The following is a 15,552-nucleotide window of genomic DNA, read 5'->3' as shown; positions in this document are numbered from 1 at the left end:
GTGATGACCAGTGGACATCACACGCTGGAAATGCTTGTGCTTTTAGCACATAGACGCCTTTGCTTTGAAGGGTTTTGACTGTAAGCTGGTCTGCAGTCCCAGGTCCCGAGGGGCCTGGGATCTGAGGAGTGCATATATTCCTGTACGTATATGTATGTATATACACAGGTGGAAGATGCGGGGGGAACCCAGATTCCTGGTAGTGGTGATGAAGAGGAAACCGTGGGTATACAGTGTACCAAAAGGAAACCAAGACATATTTGAAAGTGCTGGGAGTTAATATGCTATTGCTTCAAGCGACAACTTAATGGCCTGTCTCGCAGAGGCAAATTGCTTCTCTGAAGTTTCTAACAGCGCCTTTTCTCTCCAGAACCGGAGCCATCCACGTCGGTGACCGAATATTGGCGATTAATAATGTGAGCCTCAAGGGCAAACCGCTGAGCGAAGCCATTCACCTGCTGCAGATGGCGGGAGAGACGGTCACTCTGAAGATCAAGAAGCAGACGGAGAGTGAGTTGGGGAGCCCGGTTTGGGGTGGGAGGGCGAAGGCTCAGCCCAGTAGGAACCCCAGGCGATGGAGTAGGTAGCGCTGTGGGTTTTCCTTCGTGTGTTGTGGCAGGTGAGACGAGGCAGCATGGTCAGGGGCATGGCTGGGGACAGAGGGAAAAGATGGGTGGTTTTTTTGACTTCTGACTCACAGATTTTTAAAAAAAGGCAATCCAGGGGCTCTCTGTGGTACTGGGAAGAGATTAGACAGCAGGTTTATTGGTGATGATAATTTTTTTTCAGATTGACACCTTGTGCCATTCGTGCCATTCCCTGTCTGCCTGGGTGTTTCACACAACAATAAAGCAGAAGATGCTTTTTAATAGTAGAAGAGTGAAGGTTTTCTTGAAATATAACCCCCCAAAAAATGAGCAAGGGGACTCTGAGCTGGTAGAATCAATGGGGGAAAAAGAACCCACAAACACCTTTAATTCAACTTTTTGAAAGCGATTTGCAATAAATCTTTTTCACCCCTTTTTCTGACTCAGGGTCCTAAGATCATCTTTCAAAGCATCTACTTTTACTCTAGAAATCCCCTTCTCATTTCCTTGCCAAGCTCCCTGTGGCTTTGAAGCTGCTGTTCTTGACACAGGAGCATAATTTGTACAGGCAGGCCACTTTTTTGGGGGATAGAGCAGGGGGATCAGGGAAACCAGGGCACATGCAAACTTTTCTCCCTGACTTCTTCTGCGAGGTCACAGCCAAAGAGAGGGTTTTTCATCAAGTTCAGAAAGTAGCTGGTGCATTCTGGCTGCATTTCTGTCTCTCCCCACATCCAGTATTTTCTGTCTTTTTTATGCCGTGCTTCTGCAGTCTCTAGATTCAGCTGGACCTACCCAGCCAGTGGCCCATGGTGCTGCAGAAATTGGAAGAAATCAAGTGATAAAGCTCTTCCAAGCAGGCCTGGCCTGTGGGATGTCTGTCCTGCATCTGAAAAAGTAGCATCACTCTTAAACATAGCACTTCTGTAGACCTCAAAGCGGTTTGCAAATATGTGGCAATGCACCTGTTTTACAAATGGAGGAAGCCCAGGCAGGGGGTGGTGATTAAGCAAAAAGAGACAGAACTGGGGAATTGATTCCTCTTCAAGAAACCCCATTCTTGTTCCCTGCAGCCAAGTGTCTTGATCCTTGGTCTGAAATACTCTTTTTTTCCCCTGCTGGCACTTAGCATTGTCACAGCGACTCGCTGAAATAATTGACATGCAAGTGCCAGTTGGAGACTCGTTAATCATTCTGAGAATGAAGCAGGTGTAATTGAAATTTCAAGGTAATCTTGAGTTAATCATGGTGAGCAATCTTCTGAATGCTTGGAAAATAGGGACTTTCAGGACACTGGCCTTTGTTTAGTAAAATAATCTGTCCGCACTGACAAATGCAGACTTTCAGAGGGCTTTTCATCCCAGCCTCTGTGAGTCGGAGATCCAGGGCGTGGATGGCTAACAGGATATCTAATCAACAAGGACTTTAAAATATTCAGGACAAAGAAATGCTTGTGCTGAGAAACCATGCCTTGCATGGCTTTTGCCTGAAAGGGAATTTGATATAATGATAATAAGGGCCTATTATTACTAAAATAATGAAAAGGAAGGTCTGAGCTTCATCATCCATATTCAGATTTCCATTTTCCAATCACCAATCAGGGGAAATTCAGCCTCAAAATACCGGGCCCAGGAATTCCACCATTATCGTGAGACTCCATGGGAGACTCTCTGAGAGGTGGTGATTAGCCCTGAATTGATACAAGGTTGTGTGATCTTGGAAGGGGGCTATAACTTCATCTGCAGTCGTTTGGGACCAGGTTGTGTTGTCGTTGGAATCTCATTGGAACATCTGCTTGTAACACCAAGTTTGCAGCCAGCACCCTGACTAGGTGCTGCTCTGGCACTGTTTGGGTGCCGTCCCCAAAGGCAGATCATGCCAGAAGCAATTTGGCTGGAAGCACTGCTGATCTGAGTAAAAAGGAGGCTCTCTGAGGCCAGAGAAGCTATGGGCTGTTGCTCACAAAGGCCAACACTTCTCTGGGCAGGGCTGTTCAGAGGAAGCTTCCAAAGGCACAAGAAGATGCTCTTGTGAATTGAGATTAGGTTCCAACCCTCTTGTATTTGTGAATCCTAAAGGTTGCTCCTTATATTCCATATGCTAAAAACTCAGAATGGCATTTTTTCTCGATTCAGCTTGAGATAAGATTACTGCATGAAATCCTTTCAACTGTATTGCACAAGCCTTTCTCAGCTACTTCTGAAGAGCTAAAGAGGTTCTTCAGAAGACTTACAGTACCTGGGCTTGCTCCCACGTCAGCATAAGCCTTTCCCTGAGGCTTGCTCTTCGTGCCTGCTAAAGAGGCATGTTCTGGTTTCAGAATCCTATCCCAAGAAGTCGGGGAGTATAAATGAAGTGAGCGACCCAGAAGATGAACTGACGGACTCCCAGAAAACTAGCAAGCTGTCTGAGATGTACTCCACCACAATTCCTAGCGTGGACAGTGCTATGGAGTCCTGGGATGGCTCCGGCATTGATGCTGGGTATGGAAGCCAAGGTAAGCCAGGGTTGTCTTTTCTTGGGGGTGGTCTCTGGGCCAAGGTGAAGATAGTCAGAGCCTCTGAACCTGTCTGGAGACTGAACGCGAGCCGAAGCCTGTTGTCTGACCGCATTTGCATGGCTTCTTGCTTCCAGCAAGGAACAAAATGTATTTTAAAATGCACTCATGTGGTGCTCTGAGTTGATGTATCTGTTTTAGGTTTTTATTGGCACATTTCTTCTGGCTTATATGGCATCATACTGTTCACGGCATTTTCAAAACCATTACAGCACTTTATAATTCACATAATCAGAGGAAGTATTCACTGGCCATATGTCTTACAGAGTATTTGGTCCATAGCTCGCTTTTAATTCTCCAGGGAGGCCATGCAGGACATATTAATCCTCTTCAGGATGTTTTAAAATCCACAAGAATGTTTTGTGACTAGAAGCACTCACTTAACAAAATAATTAAGGTAATACAAGAAAGTACCTCTAACTCTCCTGTGAGTGATCAGATGAACACATGTCTTCGAGGCCAGGTTTATTCAGCTGTGGCTTCTGACAGACATATGGAATTGGGATGGAGGATGCTCTAGTCATGGGAATAGATTTTTACTTGGAGGAAAGTACTGGAAAATAGTTATTCCAGTTCAGATTTAGTGATGTAGGCTAGTATTAGTCCATGTTGAAACTAAACAAAACCCTGAATCACCTCCACAAAAGGAAATTGGTGAGAAGACTGCTGTCCGCAGCAGAATGTGAAAACAGGGAGGGATGCTGCAGGAACGCTGTTGCAAAGCACCTTCAATGTGCTGAGCAAGGTGTGTGCCTGTGCTCACTGTGCTCTGACTTAGAAGAGTTCAAAGGACAGCACCGCGTGGGTGTCTTTCATCACGCCTGTGTCTTCCTTCAGCCTCCGTTGGTCTGAAGTCTTAATCTGGGAGTGCAGTTGGGACTGGAGGCTTCATTAAGGAGGAATTCCCTGGCCTTCATAATGCTGCAATCCTTCTCCATCTAATTGACTGTTAACACAAGTTGGATACTGTATTTTAGCAAAGTGATTGCTTTTACTGGTAAATTGAGAGTGAATAATTAAGCATAGAGCCCTGGGGAAGAGGGCTGATGCCAAGTTGCCCAACATCCATAGACTGCACCTTTGCTTCAGGGGCTCTTTCGTCTTCCTTGGTAATTGCATTTGGCTGCATGGTGGTGTGCTGGCGCCGGCTGGGAAGAGGGATGCTGGAGGGTAGGGAGAAGGACACGCAGGGTCACCCGTGGGGTGGGCAGGGAAGGCAGGACACAGGGAGACCTGGGACACACAGCGCCTGGAGATTGGGGTTTACACCCCAAATGGAGAACTACAGATTGGCAGCCTTGCGGGTTTTAGGTTCATCCACAGCTTTAGGAAAGCGCAGAGGGAAGGGTTTGGGTGAGGGAGCTGTGCCGGGCCTGGTGGGAACATGCCACCAGGTGGCTCTGAATCCCAGGGATCCAGCCCGCCTCCCTGGAAGGAGGAGGTGAAACTGGTGGCACCCAAGTGACAGCTCTGCACACATACCCCTGTGGTCCGGGGCCCCCTGCGCCCAGCCCAAGCCTGCTGCCCACCCGCTGCAGGACCTGCATCCAGGGACCTTGTTCTGCTCCGGCAGGCAGCGAGCGCTCCAGACTGCTGTAAGATGTTGGCAAGCACTTTTCTGGGGCTCTCTCCAGAGCAGTCTAACCTTTAAAAACACACAGAGGAAACACTCAGCTAAGTGAAATAACAGGCCTTGGCATTTTCAAAGAAAGAGCTGGTGTTGTCTTTGGGTATTTCCAGTGCTCTTAGCTGTTTGGGAGGTCAAGTCACTCTTAAGTATGTGTTTCTCTGTTACTTCTTCCTGTTTGCTTGGCACAGTGTGTGATGGAACTGTGCGATGTTTCTTGGAAAGGCTGAGAGGATTTCTCTGAAATGTTGAATGGGCAGCAGGAGGTGGGCAGGGGACTCAGGAGATTTATTTCCACTGCAGATGGCACTGACACTGCTGAGGAATGCTCTGTTTTGGAAGGTTTCTGTCCAGGCAGGTCCTCATGAGACCTGGGGATCTTGTGACTTGGTAGTGTTGGATTTGCATCTCCGGAGTAAGACACCACAGTACAAGGGAGTCCTTGGGGGCAGAAATAGCGAAACTTGTCTGATTTCATCCCAGCAGTCCATATTGATCTCCTATCAAATGTGATAGAGATGAGCTTCCCCTTCTTTCAAGCCAGCAGAGTTTTTCCTCCTGTTCCTTGCCTTTCACGCACATGTCCCTGAAGCAGTTTTCTGTACCTGCACCAGCTGATCCCGAAGGCATGGAAGGGCTCTGCCTCCTGTGGGAACTGGCTGGCAGCTCTCGGGATCAGGCCTGGCTCTTCCTCGTTTCCCAGTGCTGGGCGCACTGGAGCTGGCGACCACCACCACATACCCTCAGCACCATCACACTTCTTGAAGGGAGGCTGTTGCATCAGGCTGCTCTGGATGAAATTTCTTTGCTGCTGTCCTATTAAGTTTTTTTGTGCTATCCATTAAGTCCCAAAGACAGTTGAGAATCTATACGAAGACATTTTTTCCCTAATAGAAATCAGGCTTCCAAATCCTTCAAAATGAATGGGATTGGGCACGCTGAGGGAGGCTTGGCAGCATCTTCTCTTTACCCTTTGAAGGACTCACTGTATTTAAACAGCACAATTTTCTGTTTTCAGCAGCACAATTTCTGTTGGCTTCAGTGTGGAAACAGGAGCCATTGACTAAAGTTGGAGCTGGCTGAGGGTAGGATCTGCATCTGTGGGTATGTGTAGCCCTAGGTTTGTGGATCCTGGACCCACACTACAAAGCTTCTTAGAAGGGGGGAGTAAGGGAGAAATGGGGTACCTTATGACAAGATCCTCAGAAGCTGCTTTGGTTAAAGCAAGAAGAGATGGGAAGAACAACTCCTTTTGGACGACTGAAATGGAAGCGGTATGCAATCCAGATGGCCTCAGGTTTGGGTCTTGGGGAAGGAGGCTCTCCTGGCTCAGCATGACTTAACTCCATTTGAGTTTTCTGACCAGGTATTACCCTCTCTCTCTCCACCCCCTCTTGCCTTCCCTAGGTACGTACATACCTCAGGCTGCGGGCATAGCCCTCCATCCACACGAATGGAGACACAGCAGGCAAAAGAGCAGCACCCCTCCGGGGGACCCCAGGAAAAACTACCCCTACATGGATGGAAGCTTCAGTGAAGACGACTGGGACAAGCCCAGCAGGTACGAAGGGGTGAGAGGAGGCAGGGAGGTGCATCTGCAAATGTGGGTGTCGCTGCACAGACAAGAGAGCATGGGGATGTGATGGAGTGGCCAGTGATGTCCCCAGCTCGGCATGGAGCAGCTGTGAGGAGGGGTGCTGGGGTGGTGATCTGCTCTGTTGAACCACCTCCACATTGCCAGGTTACCCCGGGTGTCAGTCTATGGCACCTCTGCTGTGGCCAGGTGACATTTGTGTCTGGAGTTAGGATGGTCTCAGCTGCATGGACCACAGGTTCTTACCACATCTCATACTCCTGCCATGTAAAGGCCGCGGTATTTTCATAGTTTAGGTGTGATAAATAGGCATGGGCAGGGCTGTCCCCTCTTGTGTTGGCCAGACACTTCTGAGTGAGGATGCAGCTTCACAAGAGCTTGATGCCACGAGGCCAAAAAGGCCAACCAACGCTCTTGAAGGACCAGTATGAGGTTGCATGTCCAAGTTAAAATCTCCCAAAGCTGTGGCTGGACATCTCTCTCCATCGCACTTTGGCTCTTCCAGCACCACAGTCAAAGCCACGCTGAGTGAGCATGGTCAAATTAATCCCCTGGCTCGGCCAGCGTGCGAGAAACCCTGCAACACCTCCTGAGCTCGTGGAGGAGGCTGCAGCTGCCCCTCGCTTTGGGTGAAAATCCTTCTGGATCTGCCCTGGCCAGAGGCTGCCCCTCGCTGAGCCACACACGGTGGAAAAGCCTCGTTGCTTCGTAACTAACCCTCCCCTCGACATCCTCCAGAGTCCCCATAGTTGTGTGTGTCGTGTTGTTACTGTCGGTTCTTTTTTTTTCCTTTTTTCCTTAACTTTTGTTTGTCCAAACAAAACCCTTAGAACATCTCATGGCCATTTCCACCTATTTAAAGATGATCAAACTGGCAGGAAGGCTGGCAGCGGCGGAGACTTTGTTCTTGTTTTGCCTCTCAGTGAGAGCCGGCTCGCAGAGGTCATTGATCCCTCGTGGCCCTCCCAGCGAGGCTGCCGACAGCTGAAGTTAGCAAATCTGAGCGCTCGAAGCCCCGCGTGTCCCTAACGAGGGCTCCGAGCCCTGATGTCAAAGTGCAAGTGAAACGGTTCATGCCGCTGAGCCCTTTTTATTAGGGAGAAAAACAAAATGTCTTTAAACCCGGCTGCCTTTAACCTGGAAAAACCTGCTGACCCAGTAGTGCGAGAGCCTGTACTGATTCATCCGCGTCCTGGATGTGTTTGTTATATTGCTGGTCTGAGAGGCAAGAAACTGGTAACTGGAAGGGACTTTTTGCCTCTTTGGGAACCTGGGAGCAAAGGAAGGAAATGAGTAAGGGGAAAGAATTGAAAATTCCTTTTGGGGGGAAATTTTGGTTTGTTTTTATAAAGTCTTGCTGGGTGTTTTTTTGACCTTTCTGCCTGGTGTAAAGGCTAGTGTCCTTTAAAAGCTGATGAAAGGTAGGGGGTAAATTTAAAATACAATAAGCCATGTCAGATACTGCTCTCTCCAGGCAGGCCACGATCCCACAAGGAGCAAAAGCATGTGTGTGTGTGAGTTTATGCCTGCTACAGACTCCTATTTAAACAAATGGATGAAAAGCAAAGCGTGTCCTAAAGACTTTGCAGTTAATAGAGATCTGGAAAAAGCTCTATTAATAGCCCAAGGGGTCATTATGCATTTAATGGAGGCCAACCTCTCTTTGACTTGTACTCAAGTAAAATGTTTTGACTTTGCTAAGTGGCTCTGGTGGATGAGCGTCCCTTCCCGTCTGCGATGCTGAGGACCATTAAGCCATGAGAGATGCTGCCAGACGTTGCAGAGGTGGAGTCTTGGCCGTGCAGCTCCTAATAAGATGCGTAGAAGATGCATTAGGGCTGCTCTAATGTCACTGTCCCCTTAGGGTCTCTCCCCATGACACGTTAGTGGGTTTATCGTGACCTTGATTTAACACCGTGGAGAGTTTCCTCCAAGAGGCTTCTGTTAAACTGAGCATTAACGGTCTGAGTTTTACACAGAGCCTGGTGTTCAGTAAGCAGTGTCCTGTGTCACCTACTTCTCTGGCTTGTTCAGAGGACTTCAGCATGTTTAATTGCTATTTGCTTTAGAAGTCCGAGAATTGAACCTGGCTTGTGGTCAGAGATAAGAGATGCTGAAACTGCCAAGGTGGGAAATTGCAGAACGCCCAGCAAGAGGCACACGGTGATCACCTTAATGTGTGTTTGTACCAGCTCGAGAGAGATTCTCTCTGTCCTTATTCTCTGTTGTAGATAGAACTGGTGGCCATCTTTACACAGCTGTAAGCACCATGACTGTTGTATAGCAAAAAAAAGAGACCTCCCGAAAGTAACAGCTCAGTTCCCTGGCCATCCCAAAGCAAATGAAACTTGGTTTGTATGGGTTATACATGACACTGTCAATATTGCTGGCTGTAGTGTGTGTTTGCTTGTCCGGCCCAGGGCAATCATTTTTATATACATCTCTGCATTATTTACTCTCATAGAGACCTAATGTATTTATCATTTTCTCACCATGTCTGTTACCCTCTGTGTTTTTCTCTCTCTTCTCAGGTGTTCTGTGTCTCAGATCTGAGCTCTATCCCATCAGCCTTTGTACTAACAGTCTCTGAGGCTCCTGGTTTACCCATAACGCATCCTTTTTTCTTTCACTCCTCTATTTCACCAAAACGTCTTCCTAAACCTACAATCTTCCTACAGGCACTTTTTAATTTACCCTTTGAACTTTGACATTACTACACCAACTTAATTCTTCCTTTGAAAGACACTTGCCCCGTTAGGAAATGCATGGAGGTCTCGTATTCGGACTCTGTCTGAAAAGTTCATATTGTTTGCTTTTGTATATGAAGACTCTTCAAGTCTCTGCTTTTACTGGTGAGACACTTGCTGTAGCCTCGCGGCTTTCATCCCGCTGCAGAAGAGTGCTGACAATGTTTGGTTCCTACGTTACAACAGATACCCCAACCGCCAAAATGGCCTTGAGACCACTCACGAGGATAGTTTTTGGCGTGTTTTTGGAGAAGCATTGGAGGATTTGGAAACATGCGGCCAGTCTGAACTTTTGAGGGAGATTGAGGTAAATTACTTCCCGAATTTGCTGCTGATCTGACTGTTTTGCTCTTGCTGTAAATGTTAGATCTGTTAATTGCCCGTAGCATCCCTATGCTGCCAGTGGTGTGAAGAAGGGCTCGAGTTTAATCGATGTCAGTGTTTGTGCTAATGGATAACTATGTCTCATTAGACAGTTGCTTGCGTGCGCTTTTTCTGTGAGCCAATGACTTACTCACCAGGAACTCCATGCTCTTTTTGCAAACTGTTGCTGGCCAACAATCTTCACAAGACTGTTGGCAAACCTTCTCTATCAAATGGTAAACCCTCTGCTTGGAAAGATATTGTCTGTCCAAAGCACTTAAAAGCCAAGCAAAAGGAGCCCCTAAAAACCCCTTTGGGACGGAAGTCTTGGCTTACTTCAAATATAGACAGGCCCAACATATATTTTGCATTCAGCTGTCACTCCGCCGGAAACTGTTTCAGTGAAATGGGTAATTGGAAGCTTTTCAGCCAGCCTTCCCCATGGAAAAATCTGAGAAATTGCTTCCTGCAGAAATAAAGGTGTTTCCTCTCTTCACAAACCACTTTCTCTTTTTTTTTTTTTTTTTTAATCCAAAATGCTTTGGAGGTCATGTTATTGTGTCTGGTTATAGGATGGGGAGCCTGGATTTCTAAGCTGTGGGATGCAAATAAAAGCCTCCCCTGAGACTGTTGAGCAGCAGGAAGCAAACCTGCCCGGCGGGATGGGTCCCGTCCTGCTCCCCTCCCCGACTCAGCTCCCGCAGCCCAAAAGGAGGAGAGGGACCCCACGAACTCCTCTCTCCCCCTGCCTTCTGGAAGGAGCTCGCTGGGTCGTGCCCTCCATCACCCCCAGTGGGACTGCTTTTATGCGCAATTGCGTATAGCTTAGGCTTCAGAGAGAAAAGGCAACTTCTGAAGAACTGGAGCTGGAAAAGGAAAGTCCTGTTTTGGTCTATGTGTGAAAATATTGGTGGCAAGGGACTTACTAATTGTTTTTTCCTCTTTGATCCTTAGCAACTGTAAGTGGGGGAGGAAATCTCAAATTTATTGTGCTGAAGCACGAAACGGTGTATTTATTGTCTTAACTGCTTAAGAAAATACTGACTTAAAAAAAAAAAAGAACAACCCCCACAAAAACCAAGCCCCCTTCAGCCCCTACAAACTAAAACTTCTTCCCTTGATAACTTATCTCCTGGACCTGAATGTATTTAGAACTGAGTTTAGGCAGCCACTATCAACCTTTCTGAACTGTTGTTGCCTACTTAAGAAAAAGCACCCCTCTGAAATGATGCATAGATGTTTCTCTTCTGCATAATGGCTGGCATCTAAATGTAAAAGAAGGGATTTGTTGGGCTACTGTGAAATGCCGGGACAGAGAAAATATCTTTCTGCCCAATCCTTTTTCTTTTCCAGGGATCTGTGGTGCAGGGATGCATGGGCTTTAGATTCATGCTGTTTTAAGGCTTGGGAGCTTTGACAGTTATATATGCTTTAAAAAATGTAAAGAAATTTTACAAAAAGAGGAGCACCTCTAGGGTTCTGGTGTATTTAGCACATTTCTAGAATATTTTAGAAAGTTCTGGAGACAAAAGGAAAGTGCTCTGTTTTTAGCAGAAGTCTGAATGGTTTCCACTCCCCTTGTATCAAATCCAAAGTACCCCTGATCTGTTCTCCCTCTCCCTGTGCCCATCCTTCCTGAGGTGTGGTGTGGGACGTGCCGTGCTCATTGGGGCTTTTGCTGTATCACAGGTTTCTAAGCCCCAGCTCCCGGCCTCCTGTGATTTTATGACAGTCATAGATTTTTTAATTTTTTATTTTTTTTTTTTTAAATTTGACCACTTGAAAAAGAATGAGAGTCACGCAAAATGACCCAAAATAGCCTGGAAACAGATTCACAGGCAGTAGCGACCCACTCCGAGACTACACAGTATAGGTAGAAACAGGCTTTTTCCAGTATGCCTAGTGGAGTGTGTGTCCCTGCTTTGCTTTGAGGGCAACCAAGCCATGGGGAAGAATAATGTGGGGCAGCCACAGGCTGGAGGAGTCCAGAATTGCCCTTTCTACTGCTTGTACTTAACCCAAAGCACCTAGCAAATTGCTTATGATCCTGCAAAGAGTATTTAAATACCTTGAAGATAGAGAAGGAGTTGAATACTGTAGGAGCGGCATGCCGTTGGGTACTGGCCAGTTTTGGTATTTGCAGCACATGAGGGAGGACAGTAGCACGACGTGCACAGACCTTTCTGTTCTCCTCCCTGGCTCTGCAATGCTGGTGTTGGTACAGCTCGGCACGGTGTCCTGGGGGGTACTGAGGTTGCCTGAGGTCAGTGGACAAACGTACCCTGGCTGGCTGTACCACTGTTTGTTAATCTGTGTTTCAAGTATGTGGTAACTCGACGTTCTTCCAGCGTGTAGCAGGTATTTGAGTTTTTGTCCAGGCTCAAGCTAATTAAGCCATTTTTGTGTGAAGACCTGAAAAGTGCAAAGCTAAAAGATTTTCTGTATTTTATCCATCCCTATTTGGGATAACGTGGCTAGTGCTGGCATTTTCATACTGCCACCAGAATTCGCTTTATTTGCCTATGGGAGGGCCTTGATTAGAGATTTAGTCAGATGGTATTTCCTCTGTGCACAGGAGCGATTGCTCTTTGACTTGCCACGTTTAGCAATGCTGAATTTTACAATCTCTTCCCTACCTTTCCTTTTCTTTCTTCTACCTTTTGACATTTGATGGGACTGCAGACCCTTGGAGCCTGAACTTTGAAATGACAGTTTTCATTACGCCATTTAAATGGACTCTGACCTGGAGCCAGTTGAGGTTCCACAGACTGGATTCTTGACTCCTTGGTTAGCTTTGATCAATGTAATCTCATTAGTGAAAAGCGTTGCCAAATGGAGTAGAATCTACTTAGGAGCATCTGTTAATGGATGCTATCAAGGATGACCAGGCTTAAATACTACTTAATTTCGTATTTTTAACTCAGTTTTGCTCAGTGATGGCTCCCATTTACTTACAGATAAAATCCTAATTTCTCTGCTGAATTGGCCTCAGTGGAGTTCCAGGTATTGACTTCCCTGGGCCATTACCAGCAGTGTGCAATGCTGATGGTGAGCTGCAGCTTGCAGGGGTAGGCTGGACAGCCAGGCAGACACCGGTTCCTCTGGGAGCCCCCTGAGATTCGGGTGTTCATCCTTCCTGACTATCAAGAAGGTTCCTGCACAAGATGAGGCCTGCCTGGCCCTGTTTGTGTAGAAGAAGTCATCAAAAAATAAGGAGATGCTTCATAAATGCTTCCTTCTGAGATTAAAGCTCCATGTTGGGGTGGGAGAGCATGCAGTGGGTCAGTGATAGACCTGGCAGCAGGCTCCTGAGGTCTGGAAATGGCTTTTATAGCTAACTGGAAGAGCTTCTTGGTACTTACTTTTCTGATTAATGGGAACAATGGTGCCCCCCGTTGTTATCTGTGCCACTTTTGTTGCTGTGTGGTCCATCTCTTCCTGCTGCTGGCTCAGCAGAGTGACTTTGTGTCCTTGCCCTGCAGGCATCCATCATGACGGGGAGCGTGCACAACCTGGGCCTGGAGGGCAGCAAGCTGCTCCTGGACTCTGTCAACACCTCAGGACTGAGCCCATTGAGGAAAGCAAACTCCAGCTGTGATGGTGGACAGACCGAGGGTAGCAGCTCCCCTGCCAAGAAAAACGAGAGGAACCTGGACATGAAGAAGATCGAGAAGGAGATGCAGGAAATCATGTCCCCTACCCCCCTCGAGTTTCACAAGGTCTGTGTTGCCAAGGGTTGCTCTGGCTGTGGCACTGAGGTGCCTCGATGGTTAAAGCTGTAGAAGCTTTGCAACCTTGTAGAAAATCTCCTTTGTTCAGAGGGACTCCCAGAAAATGTTCCTTGTTGAAGATGGCCCCCACCAAGGTCTGCACCAAAGGTTTCCAGAGGGTCAGATGAAGAGGAAGGGGCCCCTTCAGAAGAGTAATGGCATTTAGCTGCCATGCTTCGGCAGGGTTCAAACTTGTGCTTTGCTCTTTCCCTTTATTATATGAGATTTACAAGTCTCTGTGTTCTGGAGTTCATGAATTGGTGCTACAGATACAGGCAAGAGAGCTCAAAGTATGGCTCTGTGGAGACCCATCAACCCTTTTCCAGTGGCGTGCTCCATTCAGTAGGCCACTTTTCTTATAAAAAATAACTTACAATAACTTAAAAATAACTTATTTTCCCTCCCCTTCCACTCCACCCCCAGCGTTTCCTGAAGGGGTGCAAATGGTAGGACTTCAGTGATGGGATACTTGTTTGAATTCAGCACCCAGCTGAATGTGGCCAGTTTAAGCATGGTGCAAGGCAACGGTAATTAGAAGTAGAAATTAACTGTAGAAGCTGCTAATGCAGAATGCAAGCAGGGAAGGGAGCTGGAGAGGTTTCAAAAAATTTGATTGCCTTTTTCTTTCCTAGTGTGACTTTAGAACGAAACCGGCAGTTACGGTAGCTGGAAAAAACAACTTTTTCATGTTTGATCTGCTCTTGTCCTTCAGGGCATGGCAAATGTGTCTTTAAATAAAACTCCTTCATACCTGAAGGAGGAGAGCTGTGTAATTAGGCATGTTATAGGGTGACTCTTCATTCTGCTGGAGCATCTGGTGTTGGCTGTGTTTGGAGATGAGGTTGAGGCTGAGGCCAGGTGGGTTGCTCCTGTGCGTCATCCTGGGCACTGTTCTTCCCAAGGACCACACGTCTGTGAAGCTCACCCAGCCAAGAACACGGTGATGGAGTTAGAGCCTCATGGTAGAGATGAACTGGGGTTCATGGAGGCAAAGGGAGATTTTGGTGGTGTTGGGGAATCAGTTGTCCCTGGTTCCCAGTGTTACCCTGTGGCAAGATACGCTTCCAGCAGTGCACCCCTCCTTTAGACGAGGCCAAAGCGTGACGTGCTCAAGGGAAGGGTGATGAGGGTACCCATTTCTTGTCCTCAGTACGTCAGCACGTATCGATATGAATTTTCTGAAAAGAACTCATGAATAATATGGAGAAGTTTAGACGTTCCTGCTGAGTGATGTATTAAAAATGAGTTGTCTTCACATTTGACACACTACCTTGAAAATTCCCCGTGAACATGTTGATTTTTCATGTGCTGGTCTGGCATACAAAGAGGATGCCCAGCATAACCTGGGCCAGGGAAGGCGATGCTCCATTAATAACACTTGCTTTGTTGCTCTTTGGGTGAAATACAGCAGCTGTCTCTATTACGCTGCTTGCGTTTCCTTCCACGTCTAAGGGAGAGGGACTGTCGTGGGGCTGGTTACGTGCCAGTCACCAAAGCACTTGTCCATGCGCTCTACCTAAGCTGATGGTGTCTGCTAAATAAGGCTCAACCTGTATTAGCTGCCCAGGCCAAGAAAAATCTGCCCAGGAGACCCAGAGCAGAATTGCTGTAGGTCCATACACATTACCTATGCTATTCCTGTCCTGCCAACCCGGTACATCTCCTCCTGCCTCTGCTGCATTAAAACACGTGTTCTCTTTCTGCCCCTCCAGATGACACTCCGCAAAGACCCGGAGAGCGAAGACTTTGGATTCAGTGTGTCGGATGGCCTGTTAGAAAAAGGTGTCTATGTAAATATGGTCCGTCCGGATGGGCCAGCAGATCAGTGTGGCCTCAAGCCATATGACAGAGTGCTTCAGGTAATAAATGCAAAATGCAGTTCTGGAGGCTGGGACGGAGTGAATGAGTGGCTGAGAGGAAGAGAGAAGTGAGACCCATCCATGGCAGCACTAACTTTAATGAAAGGTAATAGTTAGCCAACTAGGTGAGCACTTAGCCACCAAGCGCCCAGTGAGACCTGTGTTTTATAGTGAGAAATCACTAGGTAGTACCCCCAGGTGGTACCCCTAGGTTACACCTATTCCAGGACACAGCCTGCCTGGCACTGGCCTTTTTGAGCTTGGGCAGCTCAAAACAACCAAAAAGCTGTGTTGCTTCCCCTTCTCACCCTCAGTGCTTTTCATGTAAGAGGGTGAGTTTTGGATGAACTGGATTGTGTTGACCAATAACGTGTTCCTGCAAAGCCCCGCGTGGAGTTAAGCAGTGTTCGTGAAGTTCTGTGCATGCCTTTGACAACTAAAAGAGTTT

General features: G+C 47.3%; 1 protein-coding gene across 1 annotated transcript in view; it reads left to right on the top strand.

Annotated features, from left to right (window-relative positions):
* Nucleotides 1–15,552, top strand: part of GRIP2 (glutamate receptor interacting protein 2) — a gene marked incomplete at both ends in the record, with an annotated part of 287,551 nt that overhangs the window by 269,758 nt on the left and 2,241 nt on the right. Inside the window, 6 exons of the mRNA XM_082321071.1 lie at nt 371–510; nt 2,908–3,084; nt 6,179–6,332; nt 9,299–9,419; nt 12,958–13,194; nt 14,958–15,104. Coding sequence (XP_082177197.1) covers nt 371–510; nt 2,908–3,084; nt 6,179–6,332; nt 9,299–9,419; nt 12,958–13,194; nt 14,958–15,104 — 976 coding nt within the window. The remainder of the gene's footprint in view (nt 1–370; nt 511–2,907; nt 3,085–6,178; nt 6,333–9,298; nt 9,420–12,957; nt 13,195–14,957; nt 15,105–15,552) is intronic.

This window comes from Platalea leucorodia (assembly GCF_965183815.1).
Source record: "Platalea leucorodia genome assembly, chromosome: 9".
In the NCBI taxonomy this organism is placed as follows: domain Eukaryota; kingdom Metazoa; phylum Chordata; class Aves; order Pelecaniformes; family Threskiornithidae; genus Platalea; species Platalea leucorodia.
This window is presented reverse-complemented; position numbering and strand designations above follow the sequence as displayed.